Source organism: Tupaia chinensis, unplaced genomic scaffold (assembly GCF_000334495.1).
Source record: "Tupaia chinensis unplaced genomic scaffold, TupChi_1.0 Scaffold000627_1, whole genome shotgun sequence".
Taxonomy (NCBI): Eukaryota; Metazoa; Chordata; class Mammalia; order Scandentia; family Tupaiidae; genus Tupaia; species Tupaia belangeri.
Window position 1 is genome coordinate 8873533 of NW_006160147.1, and position 22554 is coordinate 8896086.

Here is a 22554-nt window from a genome sequence, read left to right on the forward strand (position 1 = left end):
TGCGTCATGGACTAACTTGGATTCAGAAGAGAGTCACAAGAACAGCAACACCCCACAGAACTGTTTCTGGCGAGGGTGGTGGAGAGACGTACACCCTCTGGTACAGCATGGGCAAGAAGGGTTCTACAGTCTGAGCATCTGCAGCACAAGCCACAGTGTCGCTGGAAGGGACGCCTTTCGCAGGGTCTACCAGAGCAGTCCAATCGAGCGGTCATTCTCAGCCTGACTTGCTGGCTCACCCAGACATTTTGTGAGCGAATGTCCCTCTGTAAGTGCCTTTTCTGCTCAAGCCAGCTGTAATAGATTCTGTTGTCTCCAACTGAAAACTCTGAATTATACATTAGCCCACCTAAAGAAGCATGATCAAAGCCATAATTCACTGTTCCCACCTCTCAGTGTTGGAGACCGCATGAATCTTTTTTTTTTTTTTTTCCAGTTTGCTTATTGTCTTCGGTGAGAGACAGAAAAAGAGAGAGACAGCACCCCCAACAGGGTTTTGACACTACAACCCTTCACCCCCACCCCCAGCTTCAGCCAGCTTCAGTTGATGAACATATGTGTGTCCAACGTACAATCACTCACATACTGCAGGTACTAGCTTAATTTAGTAATGCATGTAAGATACTTAGACTAGTTCCCTAATTGGTGGCTTTTGTTGTTGTCGATCTGTCATCCTTTGGTCTACAATACCAAATGCTTCAAAGATAGGAGAGAAAACCCACATGCGTGTCTTGTACGGGGTCTAATACTTACGAGGCACTTAGTCCGTATTTGTAGATTTTGAGTGTAATGAGCAGTGCCACATGGACTGCAAATAACACTATTTCCTTTACTCCCACTAATTCAATCCTTTACTCCACTAACTCAGTGTAGGAACTGGCTAGTGGTGAGGATGGGATGATCTCTATTGAGAGGGCAGCTTTAGAAACACATTCTTTTTATTTTATTTTTTAATTCTTTTTGGAGAGGTTTTCGCTATAGGGCGCGTGCGCTCGCCAGGCAGAGAGAGACAGAGAGACAGAAAACGAGAAATCATCCCCCAGGGGGGATGGCCATGCCGCAATCCCTTCTCCTCCATTCTCCTCTCGGGATCTTGGGCACACACGCACACGCGCCCGGCATGAGTTTTAAGCCACCGGGTCCGGGACGCGAACCGCGGTCGACTACGTGGGAGTCCAGCGACATAGCCATTACGCTAACTGCTGGTCCCATAGAAACACATTCTTTATACCAGACGGTGATTCTGGGTACTGTGGAAAAACATGTGATCCCAAGAGAGGGTCTGACCTTCAAATTTGTCCAGAGTAGAATGAAAAAACAATGAGCCCCCAGGCTGGTTTTAGTTGTGACCAGGCCATTTAAAATTAAAGCCCTTTAAAACCTATAATCCCCTAGTGTCTATTTCTAATTGAAAGGTTATTTTCAGACAATATGTTTTCATACAGTGACATTTGTATGTATTTACTAATGCTCTGAGTTTATTGCAGTGAGAACCATTTTGGAAATGGAAATAGATCATTATTTTTGAACCTTTTATTTTTTTAAGCCAAAAAATGAACTAGAAAGCATTTAGCTAAGGAAGTGCGTCTGACTACACAGGCAATGATTCAGTTTGAGTGAGATGCCAATATATATTTGTCACCCTTGGCTCCACTGGGGGTGGGTCCTCATGTTATCCTTGGGTTCTATGACATTTGTCATTTTTGAGTGATACTTCCAAGACCCAAGATTCTAATCCTGACCCTCCCATTTATTTCATGGCCCTGGGATACTTACTTCCTGTGTCTGGGTAACAGTTACTCATTTGGAAAACACCTTATTGTTTGAAATTGGAAAGCTCTCTAGCTCTGACCTTATGGAACTGTAGGATTTCGTGACTTGACTAAAGCAGATGACTTCCAGTAAGCACTTGGGCAGTCATGGAGCTGTGGGCTTTCCCAGGCCCCATAACAGAGCTTAAGATACCAGAGTTTGTTTCCTTTAGCACCAAGAGCAGAGCTCCTACCACCTGCACAATACTAGTAAGGCCAATGATAGGACAGAAATGTAAGGAACTGCTGAAGTGTTCTGTGGTCTGGTTGGAGAGAGAAAGCAGACGGTGTGGACATAATCAGAAACATTAAGCTAGTTAGGGGCTGGCAGGTGGCGTGGTGGTTGAAGGCACTAGATTTCCACATGGCCAACTATGGTTCAAGTCCCAGACCTAGTGGCTTGCTTTCTCAGTTTCCCTTTCTTTCTCTCTCTGTCTGGTCAAATTAAAAAATGATGGTAACAAATGGAATTAAATAAATAACTTTTTATTATTATTATTATTATTTAGAGAGGTTTTTGCTATAGGGTGCGTGCACTCATCAGAAAGACAGAGAGAGACACGCACAGCATGAGTTTAAGCCACTGGGTCTGGGACTCGAATTGCGGTCGACTCCGTGGGAATTCAGTGACATAGCCATTATGCTAACTGCTGGTCCCAATAAATAACTCTTAAAAAAAATAGAAAGAAAGAAACATTAAGCCAGTGAGAAATACTGTAGTCAGGTTGTCAATAATTGTGGAATATGGAAGGAAGGAAGAGTCTTAGTGGAGAATTTAGAGCAGGGAACAACCTCTTTTTCTTTCTCTCTCTCTCTCTTTTTTTTTTTCTTTTTTTAAAGAGGTTTTTGCTATAGGGTGTGTACACTCAACAGAGAAACAGAGAGACAGAGAACGAGAAATCATGTCCCAGGGGGATGGCCGTGGCACAATCCCTTCTCCTCCATCCTCCTCTCAGTATTTTTGGGCATACATGGATGTGCACCCAGCATAAGTTTTAAGCTTCCTGGTCCAGGACTCAAACTGCAGTTGCTATGTAGGAGTCCAGTGATAGAGCCATATGCCATTTGCTGGTCCTGGGGACAAGCTCTTAAGGACAGTATTTGTTATCAAATAATAGGACTTGGCTTCATATTCCATTTGCTGATCAAGCGGGATTTGCCTTTTCTTTCTGTACCGTTTATTTGGAATATTGTCAATTGGATCTTTCTCCACCACTAGGCTGGTGAGTGTCTTGGAGTTCTCTCATCTTTCTTCGTGTTTGAAAATCCCATGTCATCTAGTGTAGCACTTTGTCCAGTAAATGTCTCAAATGCTGGACATCCAGGATCCTCACCTTTTGGCTCTACCATTGCTTATGGGTACCTGAATTGGGGCATAGCTAGGAGTGGTGGTTGGACATGACAGAGGTGAAAGGCACAGAGGAGCTGTGGTTGGAGCTTTGCTGTCTTAGTGGAATGGGTGCTGCCAGCTGCTTCAGAAGACAGCATCTTTGGGGATGTCAGCTCGAAAGGAAATGGATGCGCCCCAAAACATTGCATCACTAGAATTTGTTCTTTGGCTTATGTCTAGATGTCTGGTCTCTCCAAGGTTTAAATACATCTGTAATAACCTCTGAGATTGACAGAACCAACAGCCTTCTACCTGTGAGAGCCACGTGTGAGAGCTTCTCCATCCTGTTCCTATGCGTCTCTAAGGGGCAATTCTTTCCCATCATTTGTGTATAGTGTCTTCAAAGACCAAAGGGGAAATACAAAGCCTAGCTATGCCATCCTCTCTTTAAATTGGGGATTTTAAAAATGGTTCTGCAGTCCTGCTATTGAAGCTGTTGGATAGATTGAGATTTAGGGAATGTCTATGATTTTGCTATCCCTGGCTTTCCCAGACAATGAAATCAAGAACTTTGTCATTCAGTTTCACTAGACTTAATTTTTTTTTTCTTAAGTATCTGAGAAAGCAATCCTAACTCCAAGCACAAGAAAAAAGGGCTAGCTTAACTGAGGTTGTGTTGGCCCCTGGCAACTTGGAGTGGGGTCATGATTAGAGATGCTCCAGATTCCTGCAGCTGTCACTGTGGGAGACAAGGTTGGCAGGGAGGCTGGGAAACCATAGGGGGAATTGCAAGTATCAGGTTGTCACAGAAAGTGGAAGAACCTCTTCCCACACCTGCTGGCTGCCCCAGCACTGGCTAATTATGCCTTTATCTGCTGAGCTCTACTAGGTGCTCTTCTGGGAACTGGTGAGCAGACACTGTGGCTCCCAGGTGACATCCAGCTCCTTCTTGGCTCTGATGGCTCCTGTGGAGCTGAACTAATTTTCTTTGCAAATGTCCTACTGTGTCACTTTGCTGGCACCCTGGTAGATTGGTATACTCCTGTTATATTTAACTTTGGTTACTGAGGACATTGGGAGATGATTTTTTCATGTCCCATGGAAAAGAAATTTATATATTTTCATAGGATTTTGTTGTTATTTACTTATTACTCTTTCTATGAAGCAATCACCCACCTCCACACTGGAAGACCCCTACTTCCTGTATATACAAACAGTAATAGAATTCTGGGGCCAGCAAGTGGTAGTTGAGACATTGGACTCCCACATGGCTCACTGCAGTTTATGTCCTGGACCCAGCAGCTTGATTTCTCACTTTCTTTCTCTGTTTCTCTCTTACCAAATTAAAATAATGGTAATTAATATAATTAAATAAATAATTCTTTAAAAAGAAAGAAAAAAAGACTTCCCAAAGAAAGCTCAAGGAATACAGGGTCTAGATTTCTCCTCTATAGCAGAACTGAGAGGCCCACAGAATCCCACTGTCTGTGTCTCCCTTTCTGGCTTTCTATGAGGAATCTAGATTGGGGTCCTCTTTCTTTGCTTCCCATGGACATTTTACCAGTAGGATGTTCTCTAGAAGTACTCGTTGATAAGGGGTTAGCTTTATACCCAGTGTATACATTTTTATAGCTAGAGGGCATATTTGATTGAGAGAGCTGGAGAGACAGAGGGAAAAAGCATTCCCAATGGGACAAAGTCATTGCAGTCCCTTCTCCTCCATTTCTTCCTCCTGCAGGGATTTGGGGCACACACACACTCCTGATATGGCTTTTTCAAGCTACCAGGACTGGGATTCAAAACATAGTTGGCCATGTGGGATCCAGTTTCCTCAACTGCTAAGCTATGGGACATCTCTATATTTTTGATTGATTGATTGAAAGATGTTTGCTTTAGGGTGCATGTGTTCACCACAGAGAGACAGACAGAAAGTGAGAAATCATCCCCAAGGGAGGACAGCCATATCCTTTCTCTTCCATTCTCTTCTCAGGATTTTGGGCATGCACTCACACACACGGTGAGAGTTTCAAGCTGCTAGGTCTGGGTTATGAACCACAGTTGGCCATATGGGAGTCCAGTGACTTAACTATTATGCCATCTGCTGGTCACCCATATTTTAAAAACTATCAGTAGTCTTTGTGACTAACCTCCTGCTTGTGTGGGATTGCTCAGCTGCATTCAGAGCCAGGGAGGAGCACAGAGGCCTCACTGGGGCAGAGTCAGAGGAGAAGCAGAATCCTAGCCTTGAGGAGGGGCTGCCATTGTATGTGGAGCTCAGGTTATAGGGCTCAGCCTCAGAGGCCAGCACTTTCTACCTGGTCATGTGGACATGCCTAGATTGGGCTCTGGTTCCTCATCTTCTAAAGAGATGGTGGTGCCTACATCACTGGGCTTTGTGAGTACTGGGCTCAATGATCTGTGTGGAAGAACTTGGTATCTACAGTGTTGTAATGTTCATTACAAACCTGTATCTCTAACCCACTGAGCTGTTGCACCATGGAGATATAGACCTGGGAAATATGGCAACCTCCTTCTTGCTGTTTTCTGAGATGAAAAAAATAAAATGCCCTGTTTTCAAGGCTATAAGACAATCATAATAGATTTGATTTTTTAAAAAAAGTGTCTTTCATAGTTGATGATTCCGTGGCCCATTGGCTGGAGTCTCTGTGTCTGGGGAAGGGGGAATAGTGAGAAGGAAGGGCTGTAACTTGGTGTACCGATAGCTCTGTCTACACATCAGCATCAGATATGGATATATATATATATAACAGAAGCTACTCTGAGGGACAGTCTTACAGGTGTTTGTAGTGTGTGTGTTTTACCTTATGCTGTATCTGCATGGGGCAGAAGAAAAGGCCCACTTAAGAAAGAAGAACCATAGCAGAGAATATCTTTCCGAAACTGGACTGGGTGCTGGTCCATTTGTTCCTCCAGTGTTTTGCCTAAGAAGGTGGTCTGATTGTTGATTAAGAAATTAGAGAACAGGGGCCAGCAGGTGGCCTACTGGTTGTGGTGCTGGACTCCTATTTGGCCAACCATGGTTTCAGTCCCGGATCAGCAGCTTGAAACTCATGCAAGGTGCGTGTGTGCCCAAGATCCCAAGAGGAGAATGGAGGAGGCAGGATTGCGGCATGGCCAAACCCTCCAATGAGTGATTTCTCACTTTTTCTCTCTGTGTTTTTCTATGTCTCTAGTGAGCACACCTGCCCAATAGCAAAAATCTCTCATTAAAAAAAAAAATAGTCAGAGAACAAAGTGGAAAGCAACAAACTGCTTCCTTTACATTTTTCAGTTGCAAGAAGAACAATGTCAAGAAACTAAAGTCACTTGTAGTCTTCTGTCATTGCTAATTTTATAGAGAGCCTTTTCTGTGGTTCTAGAGAGGTTCTTTTTGATTATTTATTTTTGGTAATGAAGTACTGAAAAAAATTGTTGATTTTTTTCTTCATAACTAGAATTAGTGATTATGGCATCTTTTCTATTACATGGACATTTTCCTTGGAATAATTGTATAAATGTAATTTTTATCATTTTCTCCATAAATATTTTAATGAGGATGGAGTCGTTGTACATGATAATTTGTTATTATAGAATATTACAAAAGTGGATACTAACTCTGAACACATTTTACCTCATCTAAGCACTTAAGTAGAGAGAAGAAATAATAAGTAGCCATTGAAAAAACTTTTTATTTTTTATTTTATTTCATTTTATTATTTTAGAGAGAGAAATTTTTGCTATAGGGTGTATGTGCACTTGCTGGAGAGACAGACAGAAAGTGAGAAATCACCCCCTACCAGGAGGACGGCCATGCCACAATCCCTTCTCCTCCATGCTCCTCACAGGATCTTGGGCACGCACACACACATGCCCGGCGTATTTTAAGCTGTTGGGTCTGGTACTTGAACCATAGGAGGGAGACTACATGGGAGTCCAGCATCATAACCATTATGCCATCTGCTGGTCCGTAATTTATTTATTTATTTATTTATTTATTTATTTATTTATTTATTTATTTATTTATTATTTATGTTAGGTATTTGTCATAGAACTTGTGCGCTCACAGGAAAGGAGAGAGACAGAGAAATTCAGAGAGGGGAAGTGAAAAATCACCCCTCCCCCCCAGAGGGGAGGGCCACACTACAATCTCTTTTTCTCCCTTTTCCTCTCAGCATTTTGGCCACGCATGCACACACACATGCCTGGTGTGATTTTCAAATTGTTGGGTCTGAGACTCTATGTGGGAGTCCAGTACCTTAACCACTATGCCACCTGCTGGCCCCAAATTTCACTTTTTAAAAAAGGACTTAGCATTCCAAGTCTCAGAGAACAAACAGATCTCTGAGGTAATTTATTGTAAGGATAGAAGAAATACTTTTAAAATATTTTTATCCTCCTCGGTGTGAAATAAGGAAGTGTGGCATGAAAGAGGTCTTTAAAAAATTCATGGGGGGGCAGCAAGTCGTGTGATGGTTAAGGTGCTAAATCTCATAAGGCCAACAATGGTTTGAGTACCAGACCCAGCACCTTGAAAATCATACCAGATGTGTGTGCATGCATGCCCAAAAATCCCATGAGGAGAATGGAGGACAAGGGATTGCAGCGTGGCCATCCCCCCAGGGGATAATTTTTCACTTTCCCTTTCAATATCTTTCTTTCTAGCAGACACACATGCCCTATGGCCAAAACATAAAAAGAAAAATCACAGAAAATACATACTATGAGAAAACAACTGTGCATGGATTTCACATTTTGGTACCCAAATAAACTCATACATTAATACCATCTTCTTACCAACTTTTCGAAGTCCCCTTATATACAAAATAGGAGGAATAAGCCCTAAGTAAAGGATAAAATGCAAGAAAATAGAGTTAGGTGAAATAAGAAAGGATTTTGGAAAAAAAAACAAACACATGCAGTTATGGAATTGAAATTGACTATGCAGAGCATAAAGACCAGAGCTGACACTTCAGAACACTAACTCCTGTGCAGATGGCAGCCCTGAGTTGCCTATCCATTTTGTAGAAAGAGATGAAAATGCTAAGAGAAAAGTAAGAAATAACAGGGATAAACACAGAATTCTTGGTGTTCCTGAAGATGGAACCAAACAATAAGAACAGAAGAATTAAAACACACACACACACACACACGAATCAGAAAACTTTCCTGGATTCAAAAAATACTAACGATAGTGTAGGCAAAATGCATAGAAGAAGAAACATATGGAGGCACATTCTGCTGTACTTTTAAAATTATCCAACAAAGGAAGAAGCTATCCTAAGCTCCAGGCAGGAAAACAAGGTTACTTTTAAGGAATAAAAAAAAATCAGCAATCTGCTTGTGAATACTTCCTGCCAGAAAACAGTCAAACAAGGTATATAGAGTACTGAGAGGAAGACTGTGGTTCAAGAATTGTACGTCCAGTGAAATCCTTTCTATGTGTGAAGTCAACAGAAGGACCGCTCTAAAAATGCTGTAGGGTGCCTACTCTGGTCAACCTTTCTTCTCATAGACTCCTCTTCAACTGCAAGGACCCATGGAATAGGGGGACAGTTGAACCATGTGTCCTTGCTGTCTCCAGCCAAGCTGCTTGGACTAGGAGGGGACATCTCTTAGAAGTCACCTGCCACTTCAGATCTGGCCAACCGAGATGAGCCAAGTCATATAGATTCTTTTTTGAGGGTCTTGGAATACTGAAATGTTGAGTTGGTGTTGAGGACTGGAGCTGGGAAGTCACAGGTGAGGGTATTGTCGAGCAAGTCAAGTGATGAGCAAGTGAATATTCAAAGAGAGGCAGAGGAAGCTGATCAGAGGAGAAAAAAAAAGAAGAGAACGGGGTCAGAGAGAAGCAGAGAAGTCATAAACCAAGACAGAGTAACTGCCTCAATTCTGTTCTTGTTCCCACCAAGCTCTTTTATCCTTTGAATCTTGTCTTAAGTCTTTCCCAGTAAATTCTCCTGGCCCTGAGGATGTACCTGTTCCTTCTAGTCAGGAGAAGGTTTTCTTCTCAGATCATCAGGGGCATTCTCAGATCATCAAGGACTTAGGAAGTATGCCACCTTGCAACCTATAATTGAAAAAGTCTGCTCCAAGTAAAATAAGCGTTATAAAACACATAGGACATACAAAGGGATCGGATGTTCTGTGGGACTCTCGTGAGGTTTAATACCTAATTGCTTGTGAAAGTCCTGAGGAGTCTGGTCACCTCGGAACTCCCCTGATGCCTTAGCCACTCTAGGGACATAAAGGATGCAGAGGGTTTGGTGCTTCTTTCACAGTGGCATCTGGATGAAACTTAAAAGTAAAGAACATTGATCGTTATTCCCAGTTTAGGCAATAATCCTGTAATCCGATGTAAAAGATGATCCAGAATAGTCTCTCTCCTAGGTAGCATTTACCATCAGGATTATTATTGCAATTTAACTAACACATCCGCATAGCAGACGTAAGCATTCATACAATGTTGCCTAGGGAGATAACTGGGAAAAATATACCAAAATATTGATGTGGTTTTCTTTGGTAGTGAGATAATAGGTGTTTGTTTTTTTTTTAAATTCACACACACACACTCACACACATACACACACTCTCTCTAATTCTCCTATACACATAGTATGTGTGTTTCTGTATGTATATAGGTACATACACTCTGACTCATAAACTCATATGCACATAGTATGTGTGTTTATTTATGTTTGTATGTACACACACACAATATGTGTTTTTGTTTGCTTCAGTAAGTATTGGACTGGTCCTGTAGTTTGGTAGTTAAGGGAGCCAGATCCCACATGGGTGATCGCATGGTTTGAATTCTGGCCCTGGCAGCTTGAACAACTCACCAGAGGTGTGGCTGTGCATGTCCCAAATCCCAATAGGATGGAGGACAAAAACGATTGTGCTTTAACCACACCTCATTGTCAAAGTTCTTTCTCCTCTCTCTTCCTCCCTGTCTTTTTGTCTCTCTTTGGCAAGCACTCATGCCCTGTGGCAAATACATTTAAAAAAAAATAGCATTAGTCTTTAAGGGAAAAGATAAACTTCATATTTAAAAATTAAAGATGATACTAAGCAAATAAAACAATAGTCATGTCTTACTAAGAACCAACTATTCTTAGGCTCTTTGTAGGTATTGTCCCCCAGACCTTGCTGTGCATCTAATAGAGTATGGGGTTTTGTCATTTTTCTAAATGAAAAAGTTCAAATTATTTGAAGTTAAAAGATTGACTGGAGCCTTATAGGCAGTAAGTGGCAGATCTGGGGACTTGAGTCTAGGTCCCCTTCACTCCAAAGAGTCCCTTCTGTACCCTCTTCATTGTCTCTTCTGAATATCCCGGTTTGGGATGGGAACTGCCAAGACTGTGTGATCGCGCTGAGATGAACCACTGTGATTGCATTGCAGCACTGGGTTTCATCACTGTGAAGAAGAGTAAATATTAGGGGAAATTCAAGGATTCCCTTTATGCATTTGAAGAGAGATCATTTAGAGAAACCACCAGTTACATGATTTGGAGCGAGTCATCCTTTCCTTGCTTTAAGCTTTTGTTTCTTTGTGAAACGAGGGGCTTTGGCCTGCCTATCTTAGCATCTAGTCACCCTTTTAAAAAAATCTATTTAATTTAATTAATTATTATTTTAATTTTCTATGTGGCATGTGCAAGAGAAAGAGGGAGAGAAAGCAAGCTACCAGGTCCAATATTCGGATCATGGTTGGCTATATGGAAGTTCAGTATCTTTAACCACCATGTCACCTGCCGGTCAACATCTAATCACTCTTAGGTTTTTGGACTCATCAATGCAAGCAAGTCAGGGGAAATGGGCTTGTTTCTTTGTTATTGTTTTTGGTTTTTCATTTTTATTTTAGTAAGTAATTGAGATGGGAATGAAAACCAATGGGCAAAGGTGTGAAGCACAGTAAAGTCTGATTTTAGAATATTAGTTAAGAAAAATTAGTAGCAATTGCACAATATGTAATATGGGCTGAACAGTGATTTGGACAGAGCTATTTTTTCATCTAAGCTGTACATTTTCATCAAGATGTTTTATTTTTCGTTCTAACATGAAATCAGCATATACACTTCAGTACTTTCTTTTATAACACAAGTTACATAGACACACTACGATTGAGTCCATTGACCTGACCACAGTAAAAGTCTTGACTTAAAAAAAAAGAAGTCCTGACTTCTTTCTATTTTGGTGCCTGAATACGTTATGTTCTATCGGTATATAGAAGAGAACGGTGGCCTCAGAACTAGGCGATCATCTTTCCAACCACTGAAAAACACAGGCACAAATTTAATAAAGGACAAGTTTATTTTGCTGGTAACAGTTGCAACCCAGGAGGTACAGTTTCAAACAGCCTTGAATACATGCTCTCCAGTCTTATAGTTTTCAAGCAGTTTTTAAAGGCGAAATCCACACATAGGGAGAAAGATTGCATTTGTTGTTTGTTAAGAATTTAAGTTGGTGCAAGCAAGTTAACAAGATGTCTTGTAGGAAGGGGATTGAGTAACTCAGGGAGTACAGTCAAGTGCTTTCCCAGGATCTGAGCAGAAAAGGGAAGCATGACAATTCCTTTTGTCAGCTTTAAGGTTTGGCATGGTCTGATGATGTACATCATAAGGTAGGATGACAACCAGTTTGAAGGGTTACCATATTTACTTGGAAAGAATGTACATTTAGCAGGGTTTAAAAGTTCAGAAACAGAGAGACCTGATTGCAGCCTAAGTCTTGTGCCCTGTGGGCCAAGAGAGTTTTTAGAAAATGCCCCAAACCATCTTATGTTATTTAACAAACTCTGTGTGTCTGTAAAAAATGATCATTTCCATACCCGATGCTCTAGTCTAAGAGCTGTTTGTTCTTAACGTTTTAAGAAGTCTTGATTTCCTGTTGACAGGATACAAGCAAAGATGACAATAACAGTCAACCTTTACTGAACACTTACTAAGTTTCAGTAAGTTAGTATTCTAAGTGTTTTTACATATTATTTTAGTTAAACCTTCTAGCAAATTTTGAGGTTGGAATGTACTATTATTACTATTATTACTTTTGGGTGTGTGTGTGTGTCCATTGCCAGAGGACATGTGTGCTTCACCAGAGAGAAAGAGAGAGAGAGAAGGAGGGAGGGAGTAGGGAGGAAGGGAGGGAGGGAAGGAGAGAGGGAGAAAGAAAGCACCTCCCAAACGGGTATGGCCACAATCCTTTTCCTCCATTCTCTATCCTGTCAGGACTTGGGGCATGCATGCACACATGACTAGCTTGTTTCTCAAACTACTAGGGTGGGATTTGAACTGTAGTCAGCCATGTGGGATCTGGCCCCCAACACGTAGTGCTTAACCACTATACTGTAGGGCCAGCGTACCATTATTACTTTTTAAAGTTAGAAAGCTCAGAGAGTTTAAGTAACTGCCACAGACTGATAGCTGAATATTCACTGAGGCAGTTCAACTCCAGGACCAGTGTTCTTAGCTACTGTGGTGCTAGCAGTCTACACTAGGGCAGTGGAAGGGTGACTGCCTCGCAGTATGCACATGGCTGGGGATGGAAAGCTACAGGGTTAGGTCTGTGCCTCTAAAGATGGCTTAGGCTAGTCCTGAAATTAAAATAGGTATTTGTGCAAAATCAGTGAAAAACGTGCTTGACATATGAAGGTGAACTGTCCACTTCTGTAGGGAACGTCAGAGTTCAGGGGGGGATCATCAGCATTCTCATTGGTTTAAATGACTCAGCTTTTGGGCTGCTGCCTGCTCCATGCTCCTACAGCCATGTCAGTGAGACCCTCCTTTGGAGAATGTCTCTGGACTGGCCAAGGGAGTCCATTAGGGTTTATCCCAGTGAATGCCCCAAGTGTCCAAGGGGATAACTGAGCACTGGTGGGTTCTTCTCCTTCTCTCTCCTGCTTTTTCTTCTCTTCCTCACTGATAGCTACTTGGGTATTTTCTCTGCTTCCAGTCCTGCTTTTTGGGTAGCAAAGGAAATTTGAACTGTTTCCAGATGGGTAAGAGAGGAAATTGTCACTATTAACAGAAATGATTCATTTGCATTCTTAAAGTTCTTAATTTTTGTCTTTATCCAAAAGCTCTCCCCAGTTCTGGGCAGGGAATAACAGATGGGGGTGGGAGGTTGGCTTGCAATGGCTGAGACTTCTTGTCATTTAGACTGTCACCTCTGGCTGTTACCAGGGACACTGCCGTTCTTTTGATGTCATTGTATTTGAAAAACAAATGTTGGTTCCTCTCCAACTCAACAAATGCATAATTTCTTTTCTTATTTTTGCCATTTTAATTTTAGGATTAGGAAATAAATACAATTCTTAAATTTTGCTGCTTCAGTATTTTTTTTTTTAAAAATCAATACAATAGTTCCCTCCCTCCAATTATCTGTGGTTTTTGCTTTCCACATTTTGGTTACCTGTGGTGAACCATGAGCTGAAAATATTAAATGGAAAATTCCAGAAATAAACAGTTCATAAGCTTTAAATGCCACATCATAATGCCTGTGTCTTCACCTCACTGTCTCATTATGTGGGCACATTATCCTCTCACACCATCACGAAAAGAAGCTCTTACCTGGGTTTGGTTCTCTTATGTTGTGGCTTCTCATTTCAGTTCCTTCGAAACCTATTTGTTAGGCACAATCCATAATCATTCCCCAATATCTGACCTCTCCAAGCATTGTTAGCACTACTAAAGTAAACGTCATCACTTCTTCCTTTACACACACCAGATTCCAGGAGACCTCTCTGATAACTCTTTTGTCCTCTCCCCTCAGTTACCAATTCTGTTGATTTTACATACTTAACATCTCCCCAGCATTCCCATAGTCTCTAAATATCCATTGCCACTCACATCTCTTGTCTGGACAACTGAAGTAGTTTTTCATCTGGACAACCTCCATTTAGTCTCCTCACCCAATCCCATTCCATTTTTCATAGTGTAATGAGAATGACTTTTTAAAAAGAATGTTTAATTTTGTTTTTTATTATTATCACTCTTTAATTTGCCGCAAGGTATGCGTGCTCACGAGAGAGAGAGGGAGAGAGAGAGAGCACATACTACCAGGTCTGGGACTCGAACTATAGTCAGCCATGTGGGAGTCCAGTGCCTGAGCCATCGTGCCACCTGCTAGCTCCCTAGAATGATTTTTTTTTTTGAAGCTTAATTCTGATCATGACATTTTTTTCTTAAAATACTTCAGTGGCTGCCATTGCTGTGAGGAAGGAGACAAAAATTTTCAATTCTCCTGTAAGACATTCTGCTCTGGTCCCCTACTTCATCTACTGCTGTGATCTCTCCAGTCTCATCATGCATTATGTATCCGTCACTGCCTGCCCCTCAGCCTTGTGAGTTTTCTTTTGTTCTCTTGTATGCAGTTTCTCTTCCTGCTGCATTTGCACAAAGTATTCCGTTTGTGTAGAATATTCTCTCTCTCTCACTTAATAAGCTTTCCTTACAGAATCCAACTTAGTCTTTGTTTCTTCAAGAAAGTCTTCTTTAATCTCTAAGGCAAAGTTTTCTGTTATTTCTCTCTAAACAGTATGGCCTAGCTTGCTGGAACCTCATTATAGCTTTTCATTTATTTGTAAAAGGGCTTGATATGTTTTCTCCCCGTTAGACTGTGAGCTCCACTAAGGAGGGACCATGTCTGGTTTTGCGCATCGCCACCTCACACACTAGCACAAAGTATGACATTGAGCCTGTTTCCTGACCTCTTTGTTGAAGGGCCTGAGAGCGAGCGTTTGCTGTACATTTGGTTTGGCTATTTTCTTACTACCGCTATTTCCCCTGCTGTTTAAAGTTCAGTTTGGGTGTGTTCTCTTAGATTCTACTATGCTGGTTTTCACTAACCTGAAGTGCTCTGTGGTTCAGCTGGTCAACTCAGCTCACATTCTCACAGCATCAGCTGCATGCCGGGCAACACACTGGGCCTCGGGGACATCAAAGAGGGACACTTCTCTGACACAGACCAGCTCGCGGTTTAGCGGAATGTGACATGTTTGAGTGCTGTATTATGGGTAGGAATGGAGCAATAGGAAAACACAGAAGAGAGGCCATTGATTGGTCTTGAGAAGTCAGGGAACATTTTAGGGAACCTGAGGCAGGGGCTGGACTTGAAGGTTTGCGTGTGGTATGACCAGGCATGGAAAATGGAGAAAGGAGGCAGAAGCAGAGGTCTCAAGGTGAGAAGAGGAATCCACATTTGGCAAGAGTGAGGTCCAGTGTGACTGGGCACATAGGCCCACACAGGGGACCGTGGTGAGGAGCAAGACCAGAGTGAAGTCTCAGGGACAGGAGGGATTTCATCCCACTCACCCAGTGTGGAGCTTCTTTAATATGTGGCCTTCAACACAAGATGGACAGGGTCCTATTTTGTTTTTAAAACAATAGCAATAACCAAGTACTGGTGCGAGAGTGTTGACACTTGTGATGGCAAGGGCAGAGGCACAGAGATGACCAAGATGGTGGCCGCCATGACCAGAGAAGCTGACAGGGCTGTCTGAGCTCCTGAAGTAGGGAGAAGAATGGGGAAGGGAAGGGTGAGAATTGGTAACTCTAGTCCTTTTCTTTTCTTTTTTTTTTTTTAAGTTTATTTTCTCAATGAGTGAGGGAGAAAGAGAATACTCTATTGGGGTCTTGGTGCCATAATGCACCCCCAGCCCTATGCAGCCCTGGATCACGGGCACGTGCATGCCTGACATGCTCAGGAGGTCGCTGGACATGAACCTGGAACCTTCCCATGTGAGTCAGCCTTGCAGAGAGTTGTATTATGTTTGTGCCACCCCAGCTCTCTCTAGTTGGTTCTTAAGGGCCATTCAGTGGAAAGACATCGTCCCCTTGATAGGTCCAATAGTCAGCAGATCTGAGTTTTAGCTTTGTCATTAATTTGGGAGAATTGTGAGCAAGTTAGGCCTTATTTCACCTCTCTATAAAGTGAGCACAATAGTACATGCCTTGTTTACTCTATGGTATTATTATAGGATAAAAATTAAGTAGGCAATAGTTTGAAAATACTTAGGTTTTCATAATTACAATAAATCATTACTATTAGATTAGATCCCACTACTCCCTTGTATTCTGCCTTTCTGAAAAACCAAGTTGGCATCTGTCCAGGGACACATGTACCACAGGCTCACCAGGGTCCAAGATGGGGATGCTTACGGTCTGCACCCACCTCCATTCACCACCCTCCCCAGGCACTGGGCTGATTACCAACTGCAGGCCGTTACGCTATTTCCTGACGTGTTTATTCCTCCTATAGCTGATGATCTAGATTCTATTCATCACTTCAAGCCCAGTTTATGTCTCACTTCTTCCCTAAAACTATTTGATTTACTAACGCCACCTGGAGTTCTTTCTTTCCTATAATCTACATTGACTGGCTTGGGTTTCTAAGTAGATTGCAGATGACTTGAGTAGAAGAGCCATGGTAATGTATGCACATCTAAAAGTTCACAAGGCAGAAGAAATCTATACGACAGAAAAACTACTTTGGAGCTTGAGATTGCAATCTCAACTTCTGTCTTGTGTGTGTGTGTGGTTCCTTTTCTTCTTCTTTTATAAATGTTACATTGAATCGCTATATACCTTTACAGCACACAAAAAGAAATGAATTTCCCCAGCATGTATACACTGTATATTAGTCTACTCAAAGATATTACTATATACATCATCAACAACAGATCATTTTTCATTTTGGTGTCCACTAAATTTTTCCCCCTTGACTCCTTCCTTCCCATCTCTCCATTTCTCACCTCCTCCCACACCGGATCTAGTATTCACAGATTATAGATTTATGCCTTCTGATCTTTCAGTTTCTGCCATACAGTGCAGACATTTGGTATATATTGTGGGGACATACAGTGCCTCTCTTTAATAGTCTGTCTTGCTTTGCTTAACATTATATCTTCCATATTTGTTCAATGCCAGGGTCTTAGTGTTTTGTTTTGTTTTACGGATGAATAGTATTCCACAGTGTATGTGTGCCACACCTCCATTCATCTTTACCTCTGTCTTTTACTGTCTTTGTGTCCTTGGGTAAGTTATTTGAACTCTCTGAACCTCAGTTTTTCAACTAATAACATAGTGACATCAGCACCTACTCTGGAGTGTTATGCAAATATAAATTACATAAAGCTACTGAGCACAACAATGAGTGCATAGTAGGCATTCTCTGATTGTTATTTCAACCCTCTTCTTTCCTACAGGGGGGAAGACTAGGATTGGGGGAGAAGGATGAGAGAGAGAGACTTTAACTCCCCTGAAATTTAACATTGAATTCTCCTTGGTTTGCCCTATCTTCAGAAGTGATGTTTTCTCAAGTGGGGGTGGGAATTTCTCCTAAGGACAAACAGAGCTGATGGACATGGAGGATATAAGGTCCCGACATTAGCTGGAGTTTAGGCTTCAGCAGTAACATCCTAGCTTTTCTCTTAGAAGTCCTGGTTGGGATGTGATGTGTACTCTAATTTAAATGCCTGTAGAGGTTCTTAGTGCTTCTTCACAAAAAAATCCAGGGCAAGTGTCATCCGTGGACAAAAGCCAAAATCCTTGTCTTTCCTCTTCTCCCCAACCCATGAAGGAAGCTGGAAGGATGGAACCCAAATCACTTCTCCTGATACCAATGATTTAGACCATTTTAGAGGCAGCTCAGATTTCATAATTTTTCTGAAAAGTCTAGCCCTGTTAGAAATTGTTGGTTTTATTATTGTTTTTTAAAACTGTGCTCCTGACTAGTCCCCTAGGAGAAGCAGCTGGGCTGTAGGCTCCAGAGACCAGCCAACAGTGACTTTAAAGTGATTTATGTTCTCCCCCTTCATTATTTAAGATAAAACTTTATCATCACAAGGAACTACTTAATCAAAATGCCAGGAATCCTCTTGGTTATAAGAAATTTATTAGAACAGTTCTTTTTTTAATCTCAAGTCATAAAACCATTTTAAACTTTAAATGTCATAGCAACATTAATGAACGATTTATTGAGGGGGAAACAAATTAGTTTATCGGCTCCCAGCCTGCTTTGGAAACTGAAGTACTTGGGAGAAGCTTTTGCCTTTGTAAATAGACATGCAAACCTTGCAGGAAGAAGCTCCTAAGAAATTCTGTAATGCTGAAGTTTGGAGAGTTAATAGTTTTTTTTCACCATCAAGGCCATTTCAGTTGTGCCTGAGCTGTGATTTTGTCTCAAAGTGGCTAGAAAAGAATCTGATAGGGAAATGAGGTGTTCTTACTGATAATCACCTGCAATGATAAGAGTCAGGTCTTTTTTCTTTCTGCTTCATAATCCATGACCAGCAGTTTAAAGAGTTCTGCAATCACACCGTTCCCTCAGCATTATTGATTGTGTTGAGAGTAATGTTCTCTCCATTAGTATTCCGATTTCAGCACTAACATTTTGCTTCTATGGATAAACAGACTTGTGAAAAATGAGGATGATACCAAGGGAAGCAGATAGCAGAAATAAGTTTAGAGAAAGGGCCTCAGGGCACTGGAATTTCCATACGGATTTCTCAGGACCTCTCACAGCTTTCAGAGGGCTGTGGGAGAAACTTGGCATCTTCAACAGATACATCAGCACTTTGCTGGCTTATAATGTAATTATTGAGTTGTTGGAAAAGTCATGACGCCGACACCTTTTTGCATAGAAAAACACATCATGACTTTTCCTACAACCCAATAACTGTGTGTCCAGTTTGTCTCCATTGTAGATGTCTTTCTTGAAAACTTGCCTTTGAGCCTGGCTGAGATGTGCATTACCTGGGAAATGGACTCCAAGACAGAGATTTGTATTCAGGTAGTTTCCATGGAACTGCTCATGGGATGGAAGCCTTTGAGGGAGGGGGGGAAGCAAAAGGGAACATTGAGCTATTCTGCATTTTCAACATAGACTTGGTTTAGTTAGCCCCATGGTGCTCTGAAGTTGGGGTGCCCTTCATGATTGCCTTGCCTTAACATAGAGAGCTGGACCTTAAAAACTCTCTCCCTTTGGAACTGTTGTTGAAAGGGGCTGTGTCCAGGGAGAGGCTGTTCCCTTAGGGAAGGGTGCTCTCTTGGGCTGTGGGCAATGTCTGGAAAGGCCAACTGCCAGCTATCAACAAGGAAAGTGAGAATGAAATCATGCTTTGTCTGCTTGGTGATCTATCCACCATGCCCTTTGACTTTCTGCCCTACCTCAATGACCCTTGCCCTCCTTCATGTTTGATCTGTATTAATGTGGCTGTTTCTTTCTTTGCTGGACTGTAAGGTCAGTGAGAACAGGTCTCCTCTCTCTCACATTCCTGGCATTTAGTGCATACCTATACTCGGTAAGCTTGGCTTGAGTGAGGGATTAAATGTAGTTCTTCCCTTATCCAAGTGACTCTCCACAATCTTTGTGTGTTCTATTGCAGTCCTGTGTCCTGAGCTTAAGCATCTTCCTGTTGCCATGCAAGAAAGAAGGGCTGGGGAGAGGAGAAGAAGATGGGAGATAGAAATTATGGATGCTTCCCCATCCCCATACCCTATGGCTCTGCTATTGCCCAGAAAGAGGGCCAAGACTGCCTTCATGACCCCTCAGCAAGGATGACCCATTTCTGTGATGTTGGACCCCCGACTGACATTTCAGAATAAACCTTGTCACTTGCTCTTCTTCAACTGTCAGCTTGGTCATCTCCTCATACTCTGCCTTTAGAGGCTCTGACAGTTTGGGGATAAGAGGCTATAAGATTTCCACTCAGCCTCCAAAACTTTCCAAATGGAAAGGAGGACATCATTTCTTCTGTTGAGGTACTCCTGGTTTCCTGGGGAAGATTTACAGACACACACATAGAAAAGCAGAAGAGAGAGGCTGCAGAAACATGAGTGAAGGCAAGGCAGCAAGACCCAAACCTGCCATCTGTGCATTGAAGTCATCGTTTGCTTAGCCTTGGGGTTTTATAGCCTCCTTCAGATTTCATCCTTCCCGTTCAATGCTCACAGAGCATCATACAGTCCTCTTCTCTGGGCCAGAGACAGACGTGGTATTCAGGACTGGCTTAGCTCCCTGCAGTGTGAGCCTCTCACATCACTTCTCAAGGAGCCTTGGATTCCTCCTAGGGAAGTAAGGATGAGCTTAGAGCTGTTCACACTAGGCTGGACTCCCCCACTGCCTCCTCTCTCCCTTCCTCTTCTCTCCCTTTCCAGTTTGCCAGGGCCCCGGCTCCCCCGACACTTATCTGCCTCATTACTCTCCAGCTCCCTCCCACTCCTGACTGGGGTTGACATATTATTAGAAATGGCTCTGAAATTGTTCTCTTCCCCAGATAAAATATTCATCACTTAGATCTGTCTTTTTATTGAAAATTTCAAGTGGAGCAGGCTCTATTTATGTTGTGCATCACGGGCACATAGAACCTTGAAGTGAGTGAGTGGAACCAAGGACTGACAGGGCATGAACACTGCGTGGAGGGCCAAGGAAGGGTGGCAAAGGATGCCAGAGATTTTTCCAGAAAGAGAGAGTGCAGAATGCCAATGGTGGTGGTGATAAACCAGACAGGTTAATAGTTTCGGGATGGGGGCACTCCCTGTTAGTCATGTTATTAGAGTTTTGCTCACTCTGTGATGTGTCTGTCATTGGTAGAGGTTCAAAAATAATTGTTTCAGCCAGCAGGTGGTGTGGTGGTTAGGGTGCTAGATTCCCACATGGCCGACTATGATTCATGACCCGGTCCTGGTAGCTGGAAAATCACAACAAATAAATAGATCCATAAGTGTTTAAAAATAATTGTTTACTTATTTTCAGAAAAAGCCCATAGTCTTCCCTTCTAATTCTGCTGGGATTAGAACCTCAGCCTGCTGTTTCATCCTGGTCTTTGGAGATGAGCTTGGGTTTGGCAATGCACTTGGATGAAGCTGTAACTGAGGAGTATTGGTCAGACCTTAGAGAAGGGTTTGTGCCTTGAAGGTTGACATTGGGTTTGGCAACAAAGGCACTGTTCTCTACCCAGAGATCAGGCGACTCTCCCAGTGTAAGAGTTGTGGGTGTGTGTCTGAGGCTGTGGGGAATGAGGTGAGTGTGTATATGTGAGTCTGTGCAGCTGCTGAGAGAATGCCTGTGAGTGCATGGGTGGGTGTGTGGAGAGATGTGAGGGAGGAAGCAAGGAGGCTTCAGCATAAACCCATGAAAATGGTAAGGTCCAGGCTGGGCCCATGGCCTACTGGTTAGGGGAGCTGGATCCCACATAGTGAATCTTGGCTCAAATCTCAGACCTGCTGGCTTGAAAAACACACTTGTGTGTTTGAATGTGTGTCCACAATCCCAACAGGATGGAGAAATGGAGGAAAAAGGATTATGGTGTAGCCATGCCTCCCTGGGGCAGGCAGGGAGTAGGGTGACTTTCTCCCTTTCCCCCTCTCTCTCTCTGGTGAATGAACACACCCTCTGGCAGTTAAAAAAAGGAAAGAAAATGCTAAGGTCCTTTGAATGAGAAGCCGCCATAACACCAGGAGTGTGACTTCCTTGACCTCTCTTTAGGGATGGGTTTGTATGGAATCTTTCTCAAGGTGCCTCATGAGGCATTTAGCATCTGAGCTAAGAGTAGATAACTATCAGGACTTGATGCCAAGAGAGATTTTCCTTTTTATTCTGGGAAATATTTTTATTCCCTCTGGTCCCAAAGCTGACTCGAGAGGCAATTAACCCTACCTACATCCTTAATTCAGAGAGGTGCTGCTAGGGCTTACTGAGAGTCCTGAGTCAGAATTAGTTCTTCAAGCCCCCTTTCACCTCCTACCTGCCAATGTTTAGGGACTGGGAGAGAGGAAAGAGACTTAGAGGAAGTGAGGTGTTTAAATAGAGGCTGTTCATTTCTTCTATTGCCTTTACCTTGGGAAAGGAGAAAGTGTCCCTCTCTGAAGCTGAAAGAGGAAGACTCTATAAGAATTACTCATAATGTTTGGAGGTGTCTATACTCTTCCTCTTCAGTTAAATCAGGGCTAGTGATTGCCTCGCCTCTGAAAGTTTTCTAGCTGCCAGGTTTGCAAGATGCTTAAAGTCACTGTTGTTTGGAGGCTGGATCAGGAGAGAGAAGGAGGATCTCCAAGAAGAGGCATGATTGGGACTAGCAGATTGCATGGCGGTTATGTCACTGGACTCCCACATGGCCAACCGTGGTTCAAGTCTCGAACCCGGTAGTTTCAAACTCACTCCGGGCATACATGCGTGCATGCCCAGGATCCCAGGAGGATAGTGGAGAAGGGATTGCAGCATGGCCATTCCCCCTGAGGGGGTGATTTCTTACTTTCTGTCTCTGTCTTTGTCTCTCTGGTGATTGTGCACACCCTATAGCAAAACTCTCTTTTTTTGGGGGGGGAAGGTTTTTTTTTTCTTTTTTCTTTTGCTATAGGGCGCATGTGCTTGCCAGACAGAGAGAGACAGAGAGAGATAGAAAGCGAGAAATCACCC

General features: G+C 42.5%; 1 protein-coding gene across 2 annotated transcripts in view; it reads left to right on the top strand.

Annotated features, from left to right (window-relative positions):
• Positions 1-19679, top strand: part of HHAT (hedgehog acyltransferase) — a 204951-nt gene extending 185272 nt beyond the window's left edge. For both annotated transcript variants that reach the window (XM_006159340.3, XM_006159339.2), the window contains one exon: positions 19523-19679. In XM_006159340.3, the coding sequence (XP_006159402.1) occupies positions 19523-19535 (13 nt within the window). In that variant the 3' untranslated portion in view covers positions 19536-19679. The remainder of the gene's footprint in view (positions 1-19522) is intronic.
• The last annotated feature ends 2875 nt before the right edge of the window (positions 19680-22554 follow it).